The sequence below is a fragment of the Strix uralensis genome, chromosome 3 (assembly GCF_047716275.1).
Source record: "Strix uralensis isolate ZFMK-TIS-50842 chromosome 3, bStrUra1, whole genome shotgun sequence".
In the NCBI taxonomy this organism is placed as follows: domain Eukaryota; kingdom Metazoa; phylum Chordata; class Aves; order Strigiformes; family Strigidae; genus Strix; species Strix uralensis.
The window spans coordinates 47,599,188-47,616,403 of record NC_133974.1 but is presented as its reverse complement, the minus strand read 5'-3'; the positions used below and the strand labels follow the sequence as shown (position 1 = coordinate 47,616,403).

The 17,216-nt window shown below is 44.9% G+C and overlaps 1 protein-coding gene across 4 annotated transcripts in view; it reads right to left on the bottom strand.

Moving 5' to 3' along the window:
• The window catches only part of GRIK2 (glutamate ionotropic receptor kainate type subunit 2), a 445,887-nt gene extending 437,965 nt beyond the window's left edge, over positions 1 to 7,922 (bottom strand). For 3 of the 4 annotated variants that reach the window (XM_074862173.1, XM_074862175.1, XM_074862179.1), the window contains exons 1-2: positions 7,813 to 7,922; positions 2,082 to 2,486 (exon numbers count right to left, since the gene is read on the bottom strand). In XM_074862173.1, the coding sequence (XP_074718274.1) occupies positions 2,082 to 2,196 (115 nt within the window). In that variant the 5' untranslated portion in view covers positions 2,197 to 2,486; positions 7,813 to 7,922. Of the gene's footprint in view, positions 1 to 2,081; positions 2,709 to 7,812 lie in introns of those variants that run through there. The other variant, XM_074862174.1, reaches the window with a different exon arrangement.
• Positions 7,923 to 17,216: the final 9,294 nt, after the last annotated feature.

Genomic DNA, 17,216 nt, shown 5'->3' with positions numbered 1-17,216 from the left:
GGGACAGACTCACTCCACACCTGGAGTAGACTAAATCCAGACTCCCTGAAACAGAGATGTGCAACAGGCCCGGCTGAGCAGGGCAAAAGTCTTCCTCGCTTCCTCTTACGTCTAACATTTTCCATACCAAACTAAACTAAACAACCGCTCCCTACCTACTTCTAAGCCTCAGAGATGGGTTGGCGACCATTCTTTTGAAAGACAAGAAAAAGCATGCGGTGATTCAGAAGTGGACTCATACTTCGTTGCTACAAACAATGGAGTGAGCACAACCCGTTAACTGACTGTGTGACCGGGGGGACAGCTGGGGAGGGCAGTTAGCCTGGGAAAACGCATGCGTGACCCTGTCACTGGGCGCCGGAGTCCCGCTGCACCCCTCGTCGGTCTCGGCATTATTTATTATTCCAATCGGTACCAAAACGCTGCTCTCCAGGGATGTCTCTATAGGTACACTGGACTAACAATTCAGAGAGAATGTTAATCTAAAGGAGGAAAGATCACCTTTTGCTAATGGTATGGTCAGGAAGATGTTTGTTTACATAGCTACCCTTGAAAGTAATTCAGACTCCCAGAGACGGACCCTCGGCAGCGGTTATGAATCCCGGTTCGTGGAAGGACAGACAGCCGGACAGTACCAATTCCAGACAGCCCCAGCACTAATTTCACGGCCATGATTATGGATCAAACTGAACGCAAAAGAAACCCCGCAATGATATACCGACCCGTTTAGCCATGTCCAAAGAAACAAGCATTCCTGAAGACGGTTGCTAAGAGCAACGTGCCTTAAGCACCACCTTTAGACCAGATGGAAGCAGAAAATAAGTACTACTAGGAATTCAGCACACGAGATCGGTAACAGCCTGGTGACTTTTTGATCATTACCCACCTTCCCCTCCACGTAAAAGTGTGTGCGGGGGGCGGAATTTAAACAGAATTAGATACAAACCAAGGCACTGCTCCCAGGCGAAGACAAGAGCTCTCAGTGCCCCACAGAAACGGATGGAGCGGCTGCCACAGCTTGTCACGGCCAGCGCGAGTGCGGGAGATCCGCGCTCCCTCCCTCCCTCCCTCCCTCCCTCCCTCCCTTCGGTCACGCTGTCGGAAGGCGAGGAGGACGGGGGAGGACTTCGGACCTGTCCCCTCCTCCGCTCCCCGCCGCGACTGGCCCCGGAGGACTGGTCGGGGCCGCGCAGCCCCCCTCGGACCTGCGGTTAACTTTCGTCTCCCTCCTGCCCTTCCCTACTTCTGTAGGGAATGCAGCGGCTGAAATTTCTCCCTCACTTGCTCGTACACAGGGACACACGCGCGCGTACACAGGCAGAGCTGTTAAGGCTCGTTTCGCGGTCCAGCTGGGTAAAACAGAGTAAAACAGCTCTACTTTCCTTGAAATTTCATTCTGATCTATTACTTTTCTCTTTTTTTTTCTCTTTTTTCTTTTTTTTTTCTTTTTTTTTTTGCGGGGGGGGGGGGGAGCTCACAACTTTCCTCCCATCGAAAAGCTGTGGGTTTGAAACATATCGCAAAGGCTCTTTCACGACCACCGCTCAAGATATAAATCATCTCTAACCCTAAACGCCACTGAAGTGGTGAAGTGGCAAGCCACTCGGCAGACGCTCCAAGGGAAATCAAAGGTCTCAAATCTCAGCGTCGCGCCCACACGGGATCGGCTCGGGCGGACCAGAGACAGGCGGCCGAAACTTAACAACTAGTTGACAGATTTTTAAGTGATCAAGCACCGCATTAGCCATGCTTTTCACTACTATGGAAACAGAAAAGGTACATTACGAGGAAGCCACGCAAGCTGCTCAGAGTCTTAGGCAAACGCGTTTGCCAGTCATTTTTCTCTCTATTGTTATTATAATTATCATCATCATCGTGCCGTTACTACGGCTACAATGAGCTGCAGCGGCAGAAAAAACACACAGCAATTCATCCCTCCGGATGCAAAATAAAGAGGGACTTCGGCGCCTGACTCCGGTAGCACGTCCCAGCTCTCCCCCTGCACCCCCTTCTGAGTCAGTCCTACGCATATCGCATTCAGGCTTAAACCCACAATGAAAAAAAGTGTCGGGAAATCTTACCAAATCTTAGTACATGTGTGGTTCCTTGAGAATATCCAATCCACAGTAAGCAAAGAAGGAGTCTAATGGTGCATCTGAAGACTGAATTAGTTACAATAGGGGAAATAATCTTCATGATGTTTCTATGCACACAAGCGCTGCCTTACTTCCCCCTTCTAAGCCGTCAGGTTTCCCGGTAGGGTGAGAATGAGGATACGTAAACTGATGGCCCTCAGACACGATCACGGCATGGTCACAGAGAGAGGAGAGAGTCTACGCTTCCCAAACCCATTAGCAATCCCTGCATGTTCTTCATTCACTGCGCCAAGGAGCAACCTTCAACTGCAAGGAATGGTGGGACATCCATGTTAGTCGGGGGAGAATCCTTGAGAAATCCAAACACTCACAGTGTCCAGCCGAGTAAACCTGGGAGGCAACAAAGGAGGAAAATCAATAGGTAATCCAGCTCGAGAAATCGCTGAAGTATCGCCACATAGCGAGAGTCAATGAGCACCAGCCGTTTCAGTGGCGAAGCTTTTGCCGTGCTCCCATTCTACTGCACTGCTGCACAGCTTCTGACGCGAAGCCAAGATTAAGTGAGAGAAATTGAGATAGCTCTTCTCTTCTTAAGGCTGCCTGCCAGGCAGCCTTCCCCACTTCTATTATGCAACCGATCTGATCGCCTAGCGTTGTCGGAGGAAAAAACAGCTCGGTTTTATTTACATGCTTCTAATTGTTATTAGTATTTCAGTTGTTCTGAACAATAGCTATAAGGGTCTGTAGCGGGGAGGGGGAGGGGGCTATAGGGGAGAAGAGAATCGGTTGTGTAAAAATCAATTCATGCATTTAAATAGCTGACTGCCTGGGTCGAAATCGCTTAGCTTTAGAGTTGTGAAAGGGAAAGCTGACAATAAAGTCATACGGGTCATCAGAGTAATGTTTAGGCTAAAAAAAAAAAAGAAAAAAAAAAAGAAAAAAAAGAAAAAAAAAAAAAAAGAAGGATCAGGATACTTGCATTCACTAAGTGTTACTCAAGCTAATGAATGAAATAGGGTAAAGGCAATAGCTTGAATACTGACTGTCCTTAGGAACTTGCTCTGGACCCAGTGATTACGGAGCGCCAGCCTGCTTTTGCAGGGTAAACAGGAATCGGTAGCGCTAGAACAGCCTTGTTGAATGCACAGACCTGTTTCGCTCAACTTGCTTGAAATTGCAATGTTGCTTAAAAGATAGTAACTTGGGGATATACTAGTTTATGTTTTCCACTTTATTCTGCCACTCTCTTTATTTTGCACTCTGTTTTCCTTTCACTCCGGTATTATGGAAATATTGCTGTTCCTCCCTGTACTGAGAAGTCTATGTAGTTTGTCATTTTGAGGTCCTCAGTGAGAACAATAGCACTTCTCAGTTTGATAATGGGATACTGAGTTTGTATCTGCAAATACAGCCACAGACTTTTGTCTTTTGGCCAGGTGTTCCGAAGAAGATAAACTCATTCTGTGGACTACTTCAGATTTTCCTTGGAAATACAATTAATTTTGTGCCTGTATCCATTAAAATACATTGAACCAGGACTGTCAGACTTTGCAATCTAAGTGAAGCTTTTGCCGAACCTACTTAAGCTTTATTACAAACGTTAAAAGATAATTCCTAGATTCCCCACCAGGAAAATGAATTCATTTTATTCTACATTCTGCCTACAGACATCTTTTGTCTCCTTTATCTCCCTCCCTGCCTTTTATTGCTAAAGAAAATATCACTAAAAGACTTCCCCCACAGACACATGCAGATGAACACAGAATAAACCCGACTTTACAGAAATAAATACTGATGATGCCAAGCTAATGAGAACACTCTGTTGAATCTATCAGAAGTAGAGCATGGCAGAGGTGAGTTACAGTTTATTCTTAAATAGCATCTGTGTATTGTAGACATGTAAATAAGTAACAGCAGCATTTAAATTATAACCTGTAATGTTGGTGCTCTGTATCTCTAAGAGTGTTAGCAATTCATAGTAACTTTTTATCATTATGGCTTACTGATTTCCTCTGCACGCATTTACTTAAAACACTGTAAAACACTGATGAAAAAAAATGTACATTCTGCAAGGGTATTATTAAACATCATTGATTTTTTTTTCTTTAAGATGGAGGCATAACTGCAGTGTCAAAAATAAGTATCATGAATGGCTAGTTCTGCAGTCTAGCAGGGAATTCAATCAGACGATTTGACTATTGGAGCACTTTAAAAAGAACACCTAGTGTTAAAAGCAAGGATATCTAGCGACTCCTTCAGTTCACACTTAGAATATCTCCCAGTAAAAATGCAGAGAGATGCTTTTTATTGTATTTTCTATTTCGTTTATTCTCTTCTACTCGTTCATATTTTATCTTAGTCCAAGGAGAAATAAAACCGACCCACGTGAATACTATGAACGTTCTTTGTCTCTCTCCTCTTTCCCCAGTTTTGCTAAAATAAAGGCCATTAGGCATCTTCAGATACTTCTAAAATTGTGAATGCTCAGATGTAGCTTCCTGTCTAAACTGATTTTTTTTATTTTAATTTGGTTTTAGTGAGCAGTTTTGAAAATATAATATTCATGGTCAGCTTTAGCACATTATAAGGCATAAACTTTGGGCAAAGTGACTCCTGTTATCAGTCTGATTTTCTAAGGTCTCTTGGAAAAAAAAATAAAAATACAGCTACCTGTAATCTAAGCTCAACAGAGCTCCTAACTCACCGAGGCGTTTATACCTGGAATCAGAACACAACTTGTGATTAATTCCTTTTCCTGTTAAATATTCAGCAGCCCACACCGCAACCCCTGGTCTCACGCCTAAGACTCAAGCCAAGTTTGGCTCCCCGGTGCCAACACCCCGCCACCGCGGGCCGCGGCCTCGGCACTGCGGACAGCGCCCGGCGAGGCGCGGCCCTTCAGCACCACGGAGAGCTCCCGGCCCGCGCCGCCGGACGCCGCGGGGGTCAACACTTCTCTTCCCCCCTTCCAGGCGTTTCACAGCACGGAAAGGAAACTGAAACCTGTTACCGGCTGCTTGAAAGACACATGTTAGACCCTCAGTTATGTTAGCTGGCCAGCTATTTTTATGGCCTTCTATGGGTTCAGGAGGAGTACCGCTCTCCTTACCTGCTGTCACACATCGCCTAATGTGCTCTGAGTTAACATCCCTCCCCCTCTCTTTCAAACCCTAGCTCCCACCTTGAAGGAAAACCATCATTAATCCGGAATTATTTTCTCAGGCATATCAGCTCCTTATCAAAAAACTAAATCTTGCAAGACATCAGATGTTTAGAACTCACTAAATATTTGGTGACTGAAGATCACTTATAGATTATACGGTTAACTCAGACTTCACCATCCTAGACTCCTTTTCTGTTAATTGGACTTTAGCTTCATTTCTCCTTCAGGGGAGGGAGGGAAAAAAAGCGGTAACCTTTAAAAAGATACTCTTGTCTACCCCCAGAACGATTTTAGTATGAAAGCAGGTAAATGTCCTTAAAGCCTTTCATAATTCCTTCCCTGTGAGAAGTATAGTTCAAAGGCTGGAAATCCCTAATAAAATGTTATACTGGAGAAGTTGGTCTTGTGTTTTGGGGGCTTGTCACCACTGTTACACAGTTCTTTTCAGATTAAAGGCTTTATGAAACTACCCTCCACACTTCAGTGATCAGCAACTGGGAAATCTACAATTCCTTGGATATACATATTTTGATTTGTTTTACATTTTGGTCATCTATCGTAGACATGGTGGTAACATATCTTTAATGCACAAGGACAATGTTCAAGAGAAGCTGATATTAAAAACAGTATTCCAGCTACAGATGGAGAAAGAAGAACAGACAGTCTGAGGCCTTTAAATCTATTCTGAGTAATAAAAGCCTCTTAAATTTTTAGGTATGTGTCAAGTATAAATGGTAATCTTATGTACATAATGTTTCATTTGGAAAGGGGATATGTGCTTCTGATTACCTTATTATATCAGGCACTTTTTCCTTCAGATCTTATTTTTATGTGCTGTTATCATAGTAAAAGTTAACCCAGTTCCAGCTAGCTGCCACCTACTGGGATGTATAGTTTTACCATATTACTTTAAAAAGGAAATGGCTTTCATTTTCAGGTCACAGCCGTGACTCTAAAAACCAATTATAAGATTTTTAGATCACTTAGTCTACTGTTTTGTCCTCTCCCAACAACAACGGATATAAATTTAGTATGTGTATAACGTACAGTCCCCAAAGCTTTGTTTCTTGAACATTTTTCGGCAAATCCTTGCAAATGCTTCGGATTCACATGCCACCACAGTCCTCCTGCTGTTGCAATCTGGTGTGAGGAGAGCCATAGCTTACTGCAACACCTGACCAGCATCTCCAGATCTCTAGAAACAAGTATTGCAGCTTTGCTGACAAAGCAGTAACACAGTCCTCCCTTTTTAAACGTTTGCCTAAGTATTCAAATGAATGTTGATATTATCATTTTAAAACACATTGCGGCCCACTTGCACTTCACTCCCACCAGCTATAAAAACCATAGGTTCTCTTCTGTCTGTTATTAGCTCAGTCCAAATTTACAACCAAGTTTCTGCTGCACCAATGATTAATGACATTTTAAGATGGTAATTAATTTTTAGCTAGTGGAAAGACGTATATTCTAATTAACGAACTGAGAATGCAATAGACTTATTTGTTCTGCCACTTTTGAGTATCACAGCAATGCACTTTCCTAGCAGGTTTTAAGCAGCAAGAACAAACATTTATGCCATTATCTACAGATCAGCCTTTCGTCCCTTCAGTTTGCTTTGGGGTCAGGGAAGCTGTGAAAGATTTTGGGAGGAGGAGGAGGGTGTCTAATGTTTTCCATGCTCTACTCCCCCAAAAGTTTCTAAGGAAAACGTGAAGAGAAGCTTTCATTATAATGTATTCCTTCCTTTCCAGTGCACACACGGCTCTTGCAATCATGCCTCCACTCTGTAGGCAGGAATGTCTCTGCTTTACACAGAGAGTGTCAGCGCCCTGGCTGGGTTAGAGATGGATGCTCACCCAAAGGATGCTGAATTTGTTCAGAAATAAATGACAGGATTGCCGACAAGCCGGAAGAGGGGCCGGCTGCGTCGTACGGTGGGGGCCGGGTAGGGGCAGGAGGAGACCTAACGGGAGTAGAGACTGTTGTCCACCCGCAACTCGACCGAAGTTAGAGTCCGTTTCTCACCTCCGCTGGCCCAGGAGAGCGGGGGGCACCTCCTCAAGGCTGCCGGCTCGGCCGCCCCTCGCCCGGCCCGGGAGCTGCGCTCCGGCTGTGGGGAGCAGTCCCGGGCTACCGCGGGAGCCGGCCGGGGGGCACCGGGAGGCTGCCCTGCCCTGGCCCCTCGCCCCCGCTTCTCGCCCCTCCACCTTCGGCGGGGGAACAGCGGCGGTTCTGACGGTGCGGAGCAACGGGGCGAGGAAGAGAGGGAGGCGACAGGTTTGCCTGCCCCGCGGGAGGGGCAGACCCGGGCGGCAGGAGCCGGCCAGCCCAGCAGCGTTCGGGTCCGCCAGCTCAGCGCCCGCCTTTGCCCGGAGACACCTGGCCAAGAGACACCGCGGTGTGCGGCAATCGGCACGGGGCACCCCCCGCCTACCCCCTCCCCCGACACCCCCCCTTCCCCCCCCCCCCCCCCGCAACCCCCCGCAGCCCCTCACTCGCATGCAACCCCTCCGTCCGTGGCGGCCAGCCGGAGACCCCGGGACATCCTCCTACCTTCAGCTGCGGGCGGGGAAGCGGGGAGGGAGAGGAAGGCGGAGGCGGGGGGAGGAAGGGCGGTGGCAGGACGCCGGGGGCTGCCCGGGCTGCGGTGCAGCCGGCGTCCGGGCACCACTGACGGCGGCGGCAAGCGGCGGCCGAGCGAGGGAGGGAGGAGGGAGCGAGGGAGGGAGGGAAGAAGGGAGGGATGGAGGGAGGGAAGGAAGGAGGGAGATCGGGAGCGCTGCACAGCGCCCTTTAAAGGAGCAGAAACCCGCTTTCTCCACGGCCGCCGCTCCCGGCTCCCCGCAACCCCAAGCCTCGCCTCCCCCCCCGCCCGCCCGCCCGGCCCCCCGGCCACCGGCGGCCGCAGGGCTTCGCGGGCGGCCGGCGAAGCAGAAACGCTCCCGCCTCTCCCCTCCCCGCCGTTGCCAGAGGGGCCCGAGCTCGCCGGGCGGCGAGTTTTCAGGGCGTTAAAAGTCCGAGCTCCTAAACGGTGTCCCCGAGCCCGTTTCGTAAACACGGAGGGGGTGGGGGGGTGAACCCTGCCGCCTGCAAAACGGCGCTCAGCGAACCCCGCCCGTCCCCGTTTCTCCCCGTGGGTGTGGGGGTGAGTGGAGCGCCCCTACCGCAGCCTGCGGAGGTGCTAGGAGTGCGGGTGCCTTCGGCTGCAACTCGAGCCCTTCCTCATGCTGAAGCCCGCCTGTCCCCGCTCCTTCCCTGGACTAGCGGGGACTGACTCGGGCACTCTTTTCCCCACCCCGCCCCCCCAGGCCGTAAGGGGGACCGGGAGGGGAGAAACCTCGTGAGAGGGCGAGCAAGGAGGGGGAGGGCGCCCCGTGGGAGCCCCGACCGCCTCTGCCCCTCTCCCCGCCCGACTCGCTCCTCAGCGGCAACGCTGCGGGAGGGGGGCTCTGATTATAGGGCCGAGGCCCCTCCCTAATGAGTTGGGGTGTGAAATGCGCGCCCCAACCCCCGCGGGATTGCCCATGCTTTCCTCTCTCGCCCTGCCGCGCTCGCCCGCCAGCGCCACAGGCTGTTGTCCCCTTCTCTCTGTTTTGTTTCGCGGCTCGGACATGGCTGGGAGCGCTGCAGGATTTTCCCTGCGCTTCCCCTCCACCCCGCAGCCTTCCCGAGGTCTGATCTCCGGGCAGACGTGCTGTGCAGTTTGACAGGAAAATCCCCGTACCCTCGCTTTTCCCTCAGGGAAAATTCCCCTTCCCGGATCCTCGGGGGAGGGCTGCCCACACCCCACAAAGGATGCTCAGGCGTTACCCTGCTTCATTTGACCAAGCAATCAACTAGAGGAGCCCGGCTTATCAAAGGCGGGGAGACCTCGAAGAGCCTCGAAGAGATGGAGCTGGGGCGGGTGGGGGTTGGTGACTGAAAAGCTTCTATAATTAAGTAAACAGCAGAGTTGTTGTGCGAAGTAAATAAATAGTCAATGATCCCATTGTAGAGCCGAGCGCAGGCGGCACAGACCGCGACGGGCTCGCCGCGATTGGGCTCTGGCCGCTGTGACTTGCAGCTTAATCGGCCCCACAGCACATCCCTTAATTACTCGCAGCGCACTTCCATGGCCGACAGAAAATTCATTAGCCAGTTCATTTGCCTGAGGCTGTAACGGAGATAACTCTTGTTAAAAAAAAAAAAAAAAAAAAAAAAAAAAAATCCCAAACGCGCTACTAAAGCCAAGCGCTTCGCGCCGCCTTGGGAGGTAAAGGGAGTTGGGGAGGAGGTGCCGCGCCAGAAGTAAGCGGGTTGCTTGTGGGGCAACTGCGCACAACGGCGCGGAAAGCTGAGCTCTGTGGGATCCTGCGGGAGGGAAAGGAATCGCGGGGATCGCCACGGGAGTGGCCAAGTGATCGCCCCCATCTCCGGAAAGGCGAGGCGGGGCAAGGCTGCACGGAGGCAAGGGCTGGGAGGAGTGTGAGGTCGGGTGAGCAAATATTTGTGCAAGCAGCGACCCGGTGGTGCCGTCCCTCTTCTTTTATCACTGACTGCATTTGCGCTGTTACTATCCAGAGTTTTCTGACCAGAGCACAAACAGAGAACAAGGCAAGCATAAAAATATGTGACTCAAAGGTGTCTTTCTAAAAGAAAGGAAGGCAGGGGAGGAAATGGGATGTGTCATTTCAGTCCCCAGAATGGTTCTAATATTGCAGATAGATTGTGTAATATCCTCATGTAATCATTTCACCTCAACGACATTGATGCAGAGTCTTTTCCCTTGTTGCCTGGGTTACATTTCTGTCCAGACATGGAACCCTCCATGCTTTCCTCAGCCAACAACAGTTTACACAGAATCAGGTCCTCCCTCAGACAGGAAAGAGATTCCCAATGTCACCAGTGATGTTATCAACACGTATCACTTGGGATATCTGGACACTTTGCGTATGTCTCATTATTACTCAGATGAAGAAAGTTGGAGCAGGAAAGTTGGAAGAAGCCTAAGATCACACTGCAAGTTAGTGACATAATGGGAAGACACCCTGGAATTCTCTTTTCTCAGGATTTGACTACTGCAAAACCCCATAATTTCAATACTGACAAAGATTCTTGTTAGGTTTCTTCCCAGTTATGCTGTGAGAACTTTGAACTTTATCATTACTGACCACCAGAAAGAAACATACAGTTCGTCAATATTGAAACTAAGGTGTACCAGACAATTTGTCACACAAGGTCCTGGACTCTTACAAGAAAAAAACCAAACTTATTTGCTTGCTTGCTTCTTTTTTATTGTTGATTATTTTTACTGAATTTTAAAACTTTATCAAATAAGAATATACATGTGTCATCTTTTCACCAGCTTTTAAAACAAATTTTATAAGTGCCAATAAGAATTTCACCCTCTTAAAAAGTAAACAAATTTGCAAAGATATTTATGAGAATGGTTTTTGGGCTTGTTTGCTTTTCCCAGCATTATTTCTAAATATATAGAATTATATAATCTGGGTTTATTACGTTCCCACCTCATTGGGTGCATTTACACCTCTAAGTTAAAAATGATGTAAACTTGTAGCCTAATTCCTTTAAGCCTTCTAAAATGAAATTGTTTAAGGATGACAGAAAAATTCTTTCCCCACAGAAATCTATCACTAGTACTCAGTACATCTGAGTATTTAATTGTTTTTTTTTTCTTTCCTGCTTCATCTTTCAATTTGGGTCAGCTATGATAATGTATACACTGACAGAATTTAAAATCTTTCAAGAGTTTGCATGGAATTTTTTGAAAATGCCAGATCTACAAAGACCCAGAACCGGATGCTGAGGCTTAACAGTCCCAATACAAATTCTGTCCAAATTAATGACCCAAATCTGAGTATTGACACTTGTTCAAGATGAGCGGATCACAGCTTGTGACTTGCCACAGAAAACGCTGAAGCAAACTTTTGGGGCTTTAGGTTGCAGACAACTGAATATTTGTTCTTCCTGTCAGCCATTGTTTTATTTTTTATCCCCTTGCAGTTGTGAACAACACTGGGTGGTCCTTCAGAAAATCTGTGTCCTACTGCTACAGCATACAGACTTCTGGTGCAGCTCACAGGCAAAGAAAAAATCATCATTAGTTTGGCCAAGGAAAAAATCCTCCCAAGCTTTGGCTCTTCACAGCTGGTTGCAGCTTTTGATGATGACCTTGTATACTCATATTTTTGGTCAAGCTGCCTGTATGTATCAAATCTTGTCTCCTGAAAGAGAAGAATGAGTCAAAACAGGATGGAATAAAACAAAAAAATCTCTTTGTCTACAAGAAATAAATCCCTGTTCTTGGATTATCCACTTGAGGGAGACAACGAGCCATAGGTTACATCTATATGTCAATTTGATGGCTCATATACAAAATTGAACTTTCAATTGATGAGGGATTTGTACCCATTGTGTGTTATCGTTAATTTAAAAAGTACTGGCCTGTGTAACACAGCAGGCGTGATGTTTCTCATAGCATTTCATCAATCCGCACGTCTGAGAGTTCTCTCTCCTTACTGTCTAGCAAGATGGGACCATCTAATGACTTTCACCGATAGGTCTTAGACGGGAAAGTCTAGAGTCTTTCCAGATGATATCCCATAACTCTAGAATTAATATCTCACATTTGAAAAACCTGGCCTAATTCAAGATTTACATGTTGACTCACTTTATTGCTTAAGAGATACACCAAAGTGTATTGCATTACTAAGAGGCCTAAAATATAACACTACTAAGAGCCATAAAACAATAACTGATTTCCCTGAGTCTGAATACCTTTGGACATAGAAGCATGGCTTTGACATTATTTTATTTTATTTGGTGCCAGTCAAGATACAGTGTGTGATATTATCCAATAGATGGCCATATTTTGCAGTCTTCCCATGAAGGCTTTCATGGCTTAGCAATCCTTATCGTTATAAAAGATTCTGATGTTTGCCTTAAACAGCTTTATGGCAATTGACACTCATCACTCCCTTACCTGCAGAGGGCATAGAGATGAGTTTATTCCTCTCTCTAAAACCATCTTCTGAACATCTGAAGAAATATTAAGCAGGAAGCTAAATGTCATTCCTGCCTTCTAGAAGGTCAAGAAGGAGGACTCAGGGAGCTCCAGGCCAGTCAGCCTCACCTCAATACCTGGGAAGGTGATGGAGCAGATGATCCTGAAAACCATTTCCAGGCACATGAAGGACAAGAAAACCATTAGGTGTAGTCAGCATGGACTCACCAAGGGGAAGTCATGTTTGACCAACTTGATAAACTTTTAAAATTATGTGACTGGCTTGGTGGATGAGGGGAGAGCAGTGGATATTGTCTACCTAGACTTCAGTAAGGCCTTTGACACTCTCCTATAGGATCCTCATTAAGAAGTTGTTGATGTATGGGTTGGATGAGCAGACAGTGAGGTGAATTAAAAACTGGCTGAATGTCCAGGCCCAGAGGGTGGTGATCAGTAGCATGAAGTCTAGTTGGAGGCCAGTGACTAGTGGTGTGCCCTAGAGGTTGCTACTGGATCCAGTCTTGTTCAACATCTTCATTAATGATCTGGATGATGGGGCAGAGTATACCCTCATCAAGTTTGCTGATAACACCATACTGGGAGGGGTGGCTGATACACCAGAAGATTGTGCTGCCATCCAGAGGGACCTCGAAAGGCTGGAGAAATGGCCTGACAGGAACCACATGAAGCTCAACAAAGACAAGTGCAAAGTCCTGCACCTGGGGAGGAACAACCCCATGTACTAGTACAGGCTGCGGTCTGACTGGCTGCAAAGCAGCTTAGCAGAAAAAGACCTGGGGGTCCTGGTGGACGCCAACTGAACATGAGCCAGCAGGGTGCTTGTGTGGCAAAGAAGGCTGATGGTATCCCAGGCTGCATTAAGAGAAGTGGTTGAGGGAGGTGATCTTTCCCCTCCAGTTAGCACTGGTGAGACCTCACCTGACATACTGTGCCCAGTTCTGGGCTCCTCAGTACAAGAGAGACATGGACAAACTGGAAAGAGTCCAATGAAGGGAGATGATGAAGGGACTGGAGCATCTGCCATATGAGGAAAGGCTGAGAGAACTGGAATTGTTTAGCCTGGAGAAGAGATGTCACAGGAAGGATCTTATCCCTGTGTATGAATACCTGAAGGAAGGGTGCAAAGCAGACAGAGCCAGGCTCTTTTCAGTAGTGCCCAGTGACAGGACCAGAGGCAATGGGCACAAACTGAAAGACGGGAGGTTCCCTCTGAACATCAAGAAACACTTTTTTACTGTCAGAGTGACCAAGCACTGGCACAGGTTGCCCAGAGAGCGTGTGGAGTCTCCCACCTTGGAGGTATCAAAAAACTGTTTGGACGTGGTCCTGGACAACCAGCTCTAGGTGACCCTGTTTGATTAGGGGGTGTTGGACCAGATGACCTCCAGAGGCCCCTTCCAGTCTCAACCATTCTGTGATTATCTTGTGTCCCCTCTAGTTTACTTTTCTCTAGACTATTTCTAAACATCTCATAGTTAAAACTGCTTTTGTCAGAGTGTCTCTAATTGTTCCATATAATTGCACTACTATGTGCAGAACTGTATATAGTACAGAAAAGACCACAACCAAAGTAGTGAGTGGAAGGAAAGACTATTATTACAGTTTTCAGGCTCCCATCTTATTCAGAAATCCCAATAAGATGTTTGACTCCTTTGCAACAGCATGATATTGTAGATTCATATTTACCTTGTCACAATAATGTCTGGGTGCTTTTCTGCTTAATTACCTGATGATTAGCTGTTTCCTCACTTGCATTTGTTGAGCTACTCATTCTCTCCCAAGTGTAGAATCTTGGCTTGTCCCTGTTTAATATCATTCTTATTTTTACAGAACGTTTTTTCAACTTGTTGAGATGCATTCTAAATTCTGGGCCTAACCACCCAGATTTCCCTGTATTGTCTTCATCAAGCATTTAAATGAGGCAGCCAAGTCATTAATACTTGCAATAGCAAATATGCAATAGCAGCATAGCAGGACATAAAGAATTCTAGAGACTACTTATTTTTTTTTCTGCTCCTTACGGTTCCACAGCATACCAATAAAATTGTTTTGCACCAACTTTTACATTCTATTTTGCTTATGCAAATGTCATGCCTTGATCAGGCTTATTCTTAGAAACTCTATAGTCTTGTTTATGAGTACCAATATATTTTATTTAAGGTCTTACCCTTGTGCTTTGTTCTTTGAGCCCAATAGAATTTCCTCTCCCCCCTTTTAAAGAAAAAAGTATATGTAGAAATATGTATTCTATAGCTTTTCACAAATCCAGTGCTAATTTAGATGCATGGAAAAAAAAGATTAATAGCTGGATCAAGAAAGCCCCGTGGCAATAAATGAAGATTTGAAAAAATGTAAAGATGGAACCTAAGTGGAGACAATTACATGATCAGGACCTAGTTTTGAATCTAGATTCAGAAGTAATCATAATAGGTACAAAATTAAATCATTTAAAAAATAACCCAAACAGTTAATTCTTACAAGCACAGTGCTGAAATGGCTATGAGCAAAATCACTGGTTTATGTCTTAAACAAGAACTGTGCACACCACCTTATAATACAGCCTTAAACGGCACTCCAACCGATAATAAAATAAGGCTTTAGTTTAATTAGTGAGGAGTGGAAGTTCCTCTAGTATGAGATAATGCCCAGTAGATAGGTAACTTTGAATTGTAAAAATGAAAGAGGACATTCTAATAATATGAAGAAACTTCAATTTTACTTTGCAACTGAATTATTATTCCAATAAGATTTAAACTTCAGTAATAACGTAAGAATGAAATGGGTCTTTGATCATTGTAGTTTTTTCATGTCTCTCTTAGAATAGACCACATAAAAGATTAACATTAATCATGCATCAATGAGCTGCAACAGTTTTTGTACAGCTGTGTAGTTAAATTGACAGTATACTGGTAATATACCCAAACTCTCCATACATGGGGAACTTTGTTTGTTGATCACATTTACAATATTAAGAGAACTGTGTCTGAATGAATGTATTGACTTGTGAATTTAAAGAACTAATTTGCAGAGGGGAAGAACACAGGGAGGAGAATTTCTGTTATATATTGTTCCAAATGCCTGATCTTGAAGTAATAATATAAATAGGATTCATAGGTAATATTTTTGTGTTTAATATACAGTTGAGAGTAGGCCTCCATCCTCAGATATGCAGTCATTTAAACCAAGTAAACTATTATATAGTCTGATGAATTATAATTAATCTAATTCCTTTTCTGGGATTTAGAAATTGCCATGAATCCATCATCAAGATTCAGATATATGGCACTACATATTGCATATTAGCTGTAGTGACAGCCATACAGTAGTTTAGCCCTCAGTACTAGCTACTCATTAGGACAACTGTTAAAGGGTGCTCCATTGTCTTCAAATTCTCAGAATAGAAGAATTAAAGTTTACTAGTGTGCAGAGAATTACAAGATCTATGCTGTGTTTAAATCTCTTTGAGGTTTTGGAAAGTGAATTTCACCTAAAGCAAGCCTACGCTTCTAATCTACCTTGAAATTATTTTAGTGAGACTATACAAAGTGTATTTGGTCCATTTCAGGGGAGGCGAGGAATTGTTCCACTATTCAAACCTAAGAGTTTATCAGATAGGGAAAGCCACTTCTAGTATGTGAAACTACTCCCTGGGGCATATTCCTGTACAATATGCATTTTAAGTATATAGGAAGTCACATACCCTGGCATTATTCTATAAAACAGAATAATGACCTACTTTAGCAGTGATAACCATAAGTGAAGGTGCCACTGACAATATGTAAAAAATAAACACCTTAATTAAGGAATTTGAACTCTTATTTATACAATACCTTTCACATTTTAGGCATTGATAAGCACCTTTACTTCCTTAATTTCTTTGCGATCTCATTCATTTGCTGAGACAAATAGCAAGTTTCACTTCAGTCTGAGTTTTTAGGAGAACAAAAGTCTTAGCTTCTGGGAGAACAGCTTAAGCACTGTAGTCAGCACAATTTGAATATTTACTTAAATACCTTGTCAAATTAGGATCTGACTTAGAGAAACCATTTAAGGCTGTGCAAGGATCCCTTTTCATTGGAGAGTATGTTAGTACTGATATGCAGGCTGAGAAATGATGATCACATTTCAGTGATGAAGACTGCTTAATGTCTCAGGTTTGGACAGCCCTGAAAATTATCTTGATAGCTTAATTTCAATGTATTGTTGAAATCCATTGTCCAGGAAAATCTTCTAGAAGTGAAAGGGACAAAGGAGGGCTTATTTTTTAGTATTTGAGATGGCTAAAATGGGAATTCTAAAGTTGTTGAGAGAAAAAAGGCCATGGGACATACTATTCTGAGCGAAAGGGCAGGACAAGCAAGAGGTGATGAAACCAGTGCTGTGAAGAGCAGAGTCTGAACCTGAAACAGAAAATGAAAATCAGGAAGGTTAAGAGAAACCAAAAAGTTTTCCTGAGTTGACAGGCCCCTTGCTGGGAGGAAGGGGGGAAGTATCAGAAAAGAAATAAAATACTTTAAACTTACTGAAATTGCTTGAAAGCTGAGAGAAGACACTATGTTGGGACAACTGCCAGGAGTGAAGTCTTTCTGAAGATGAAAAGAACCATACAAGCTATTCTTGGATAATTTAGGAGAGTTTGATTCTCCTTAACACTATGTATAATGTAAAGTATCATTATGAAAGGATTTTAAACTCAGAGTCTGCAATCATTCTAATTAGTTAGCATTTTACTTCTAATTTGGCCTGTTTCTATGTCTATAAATGATGAATACTGAGGCCTTGAGAAAACAGAGGATCAGACTTACAGTCCTTCTTTATCAAAACCAATGTCCAGTCTAAAGAGAAGATGAGAAACTTTCCAGTCTCCTAGATTTACAAAAAACAAAAACAAAAAAAAAAAGTGGAGTCCCTCCACTTTCAGTGCATATTTTCT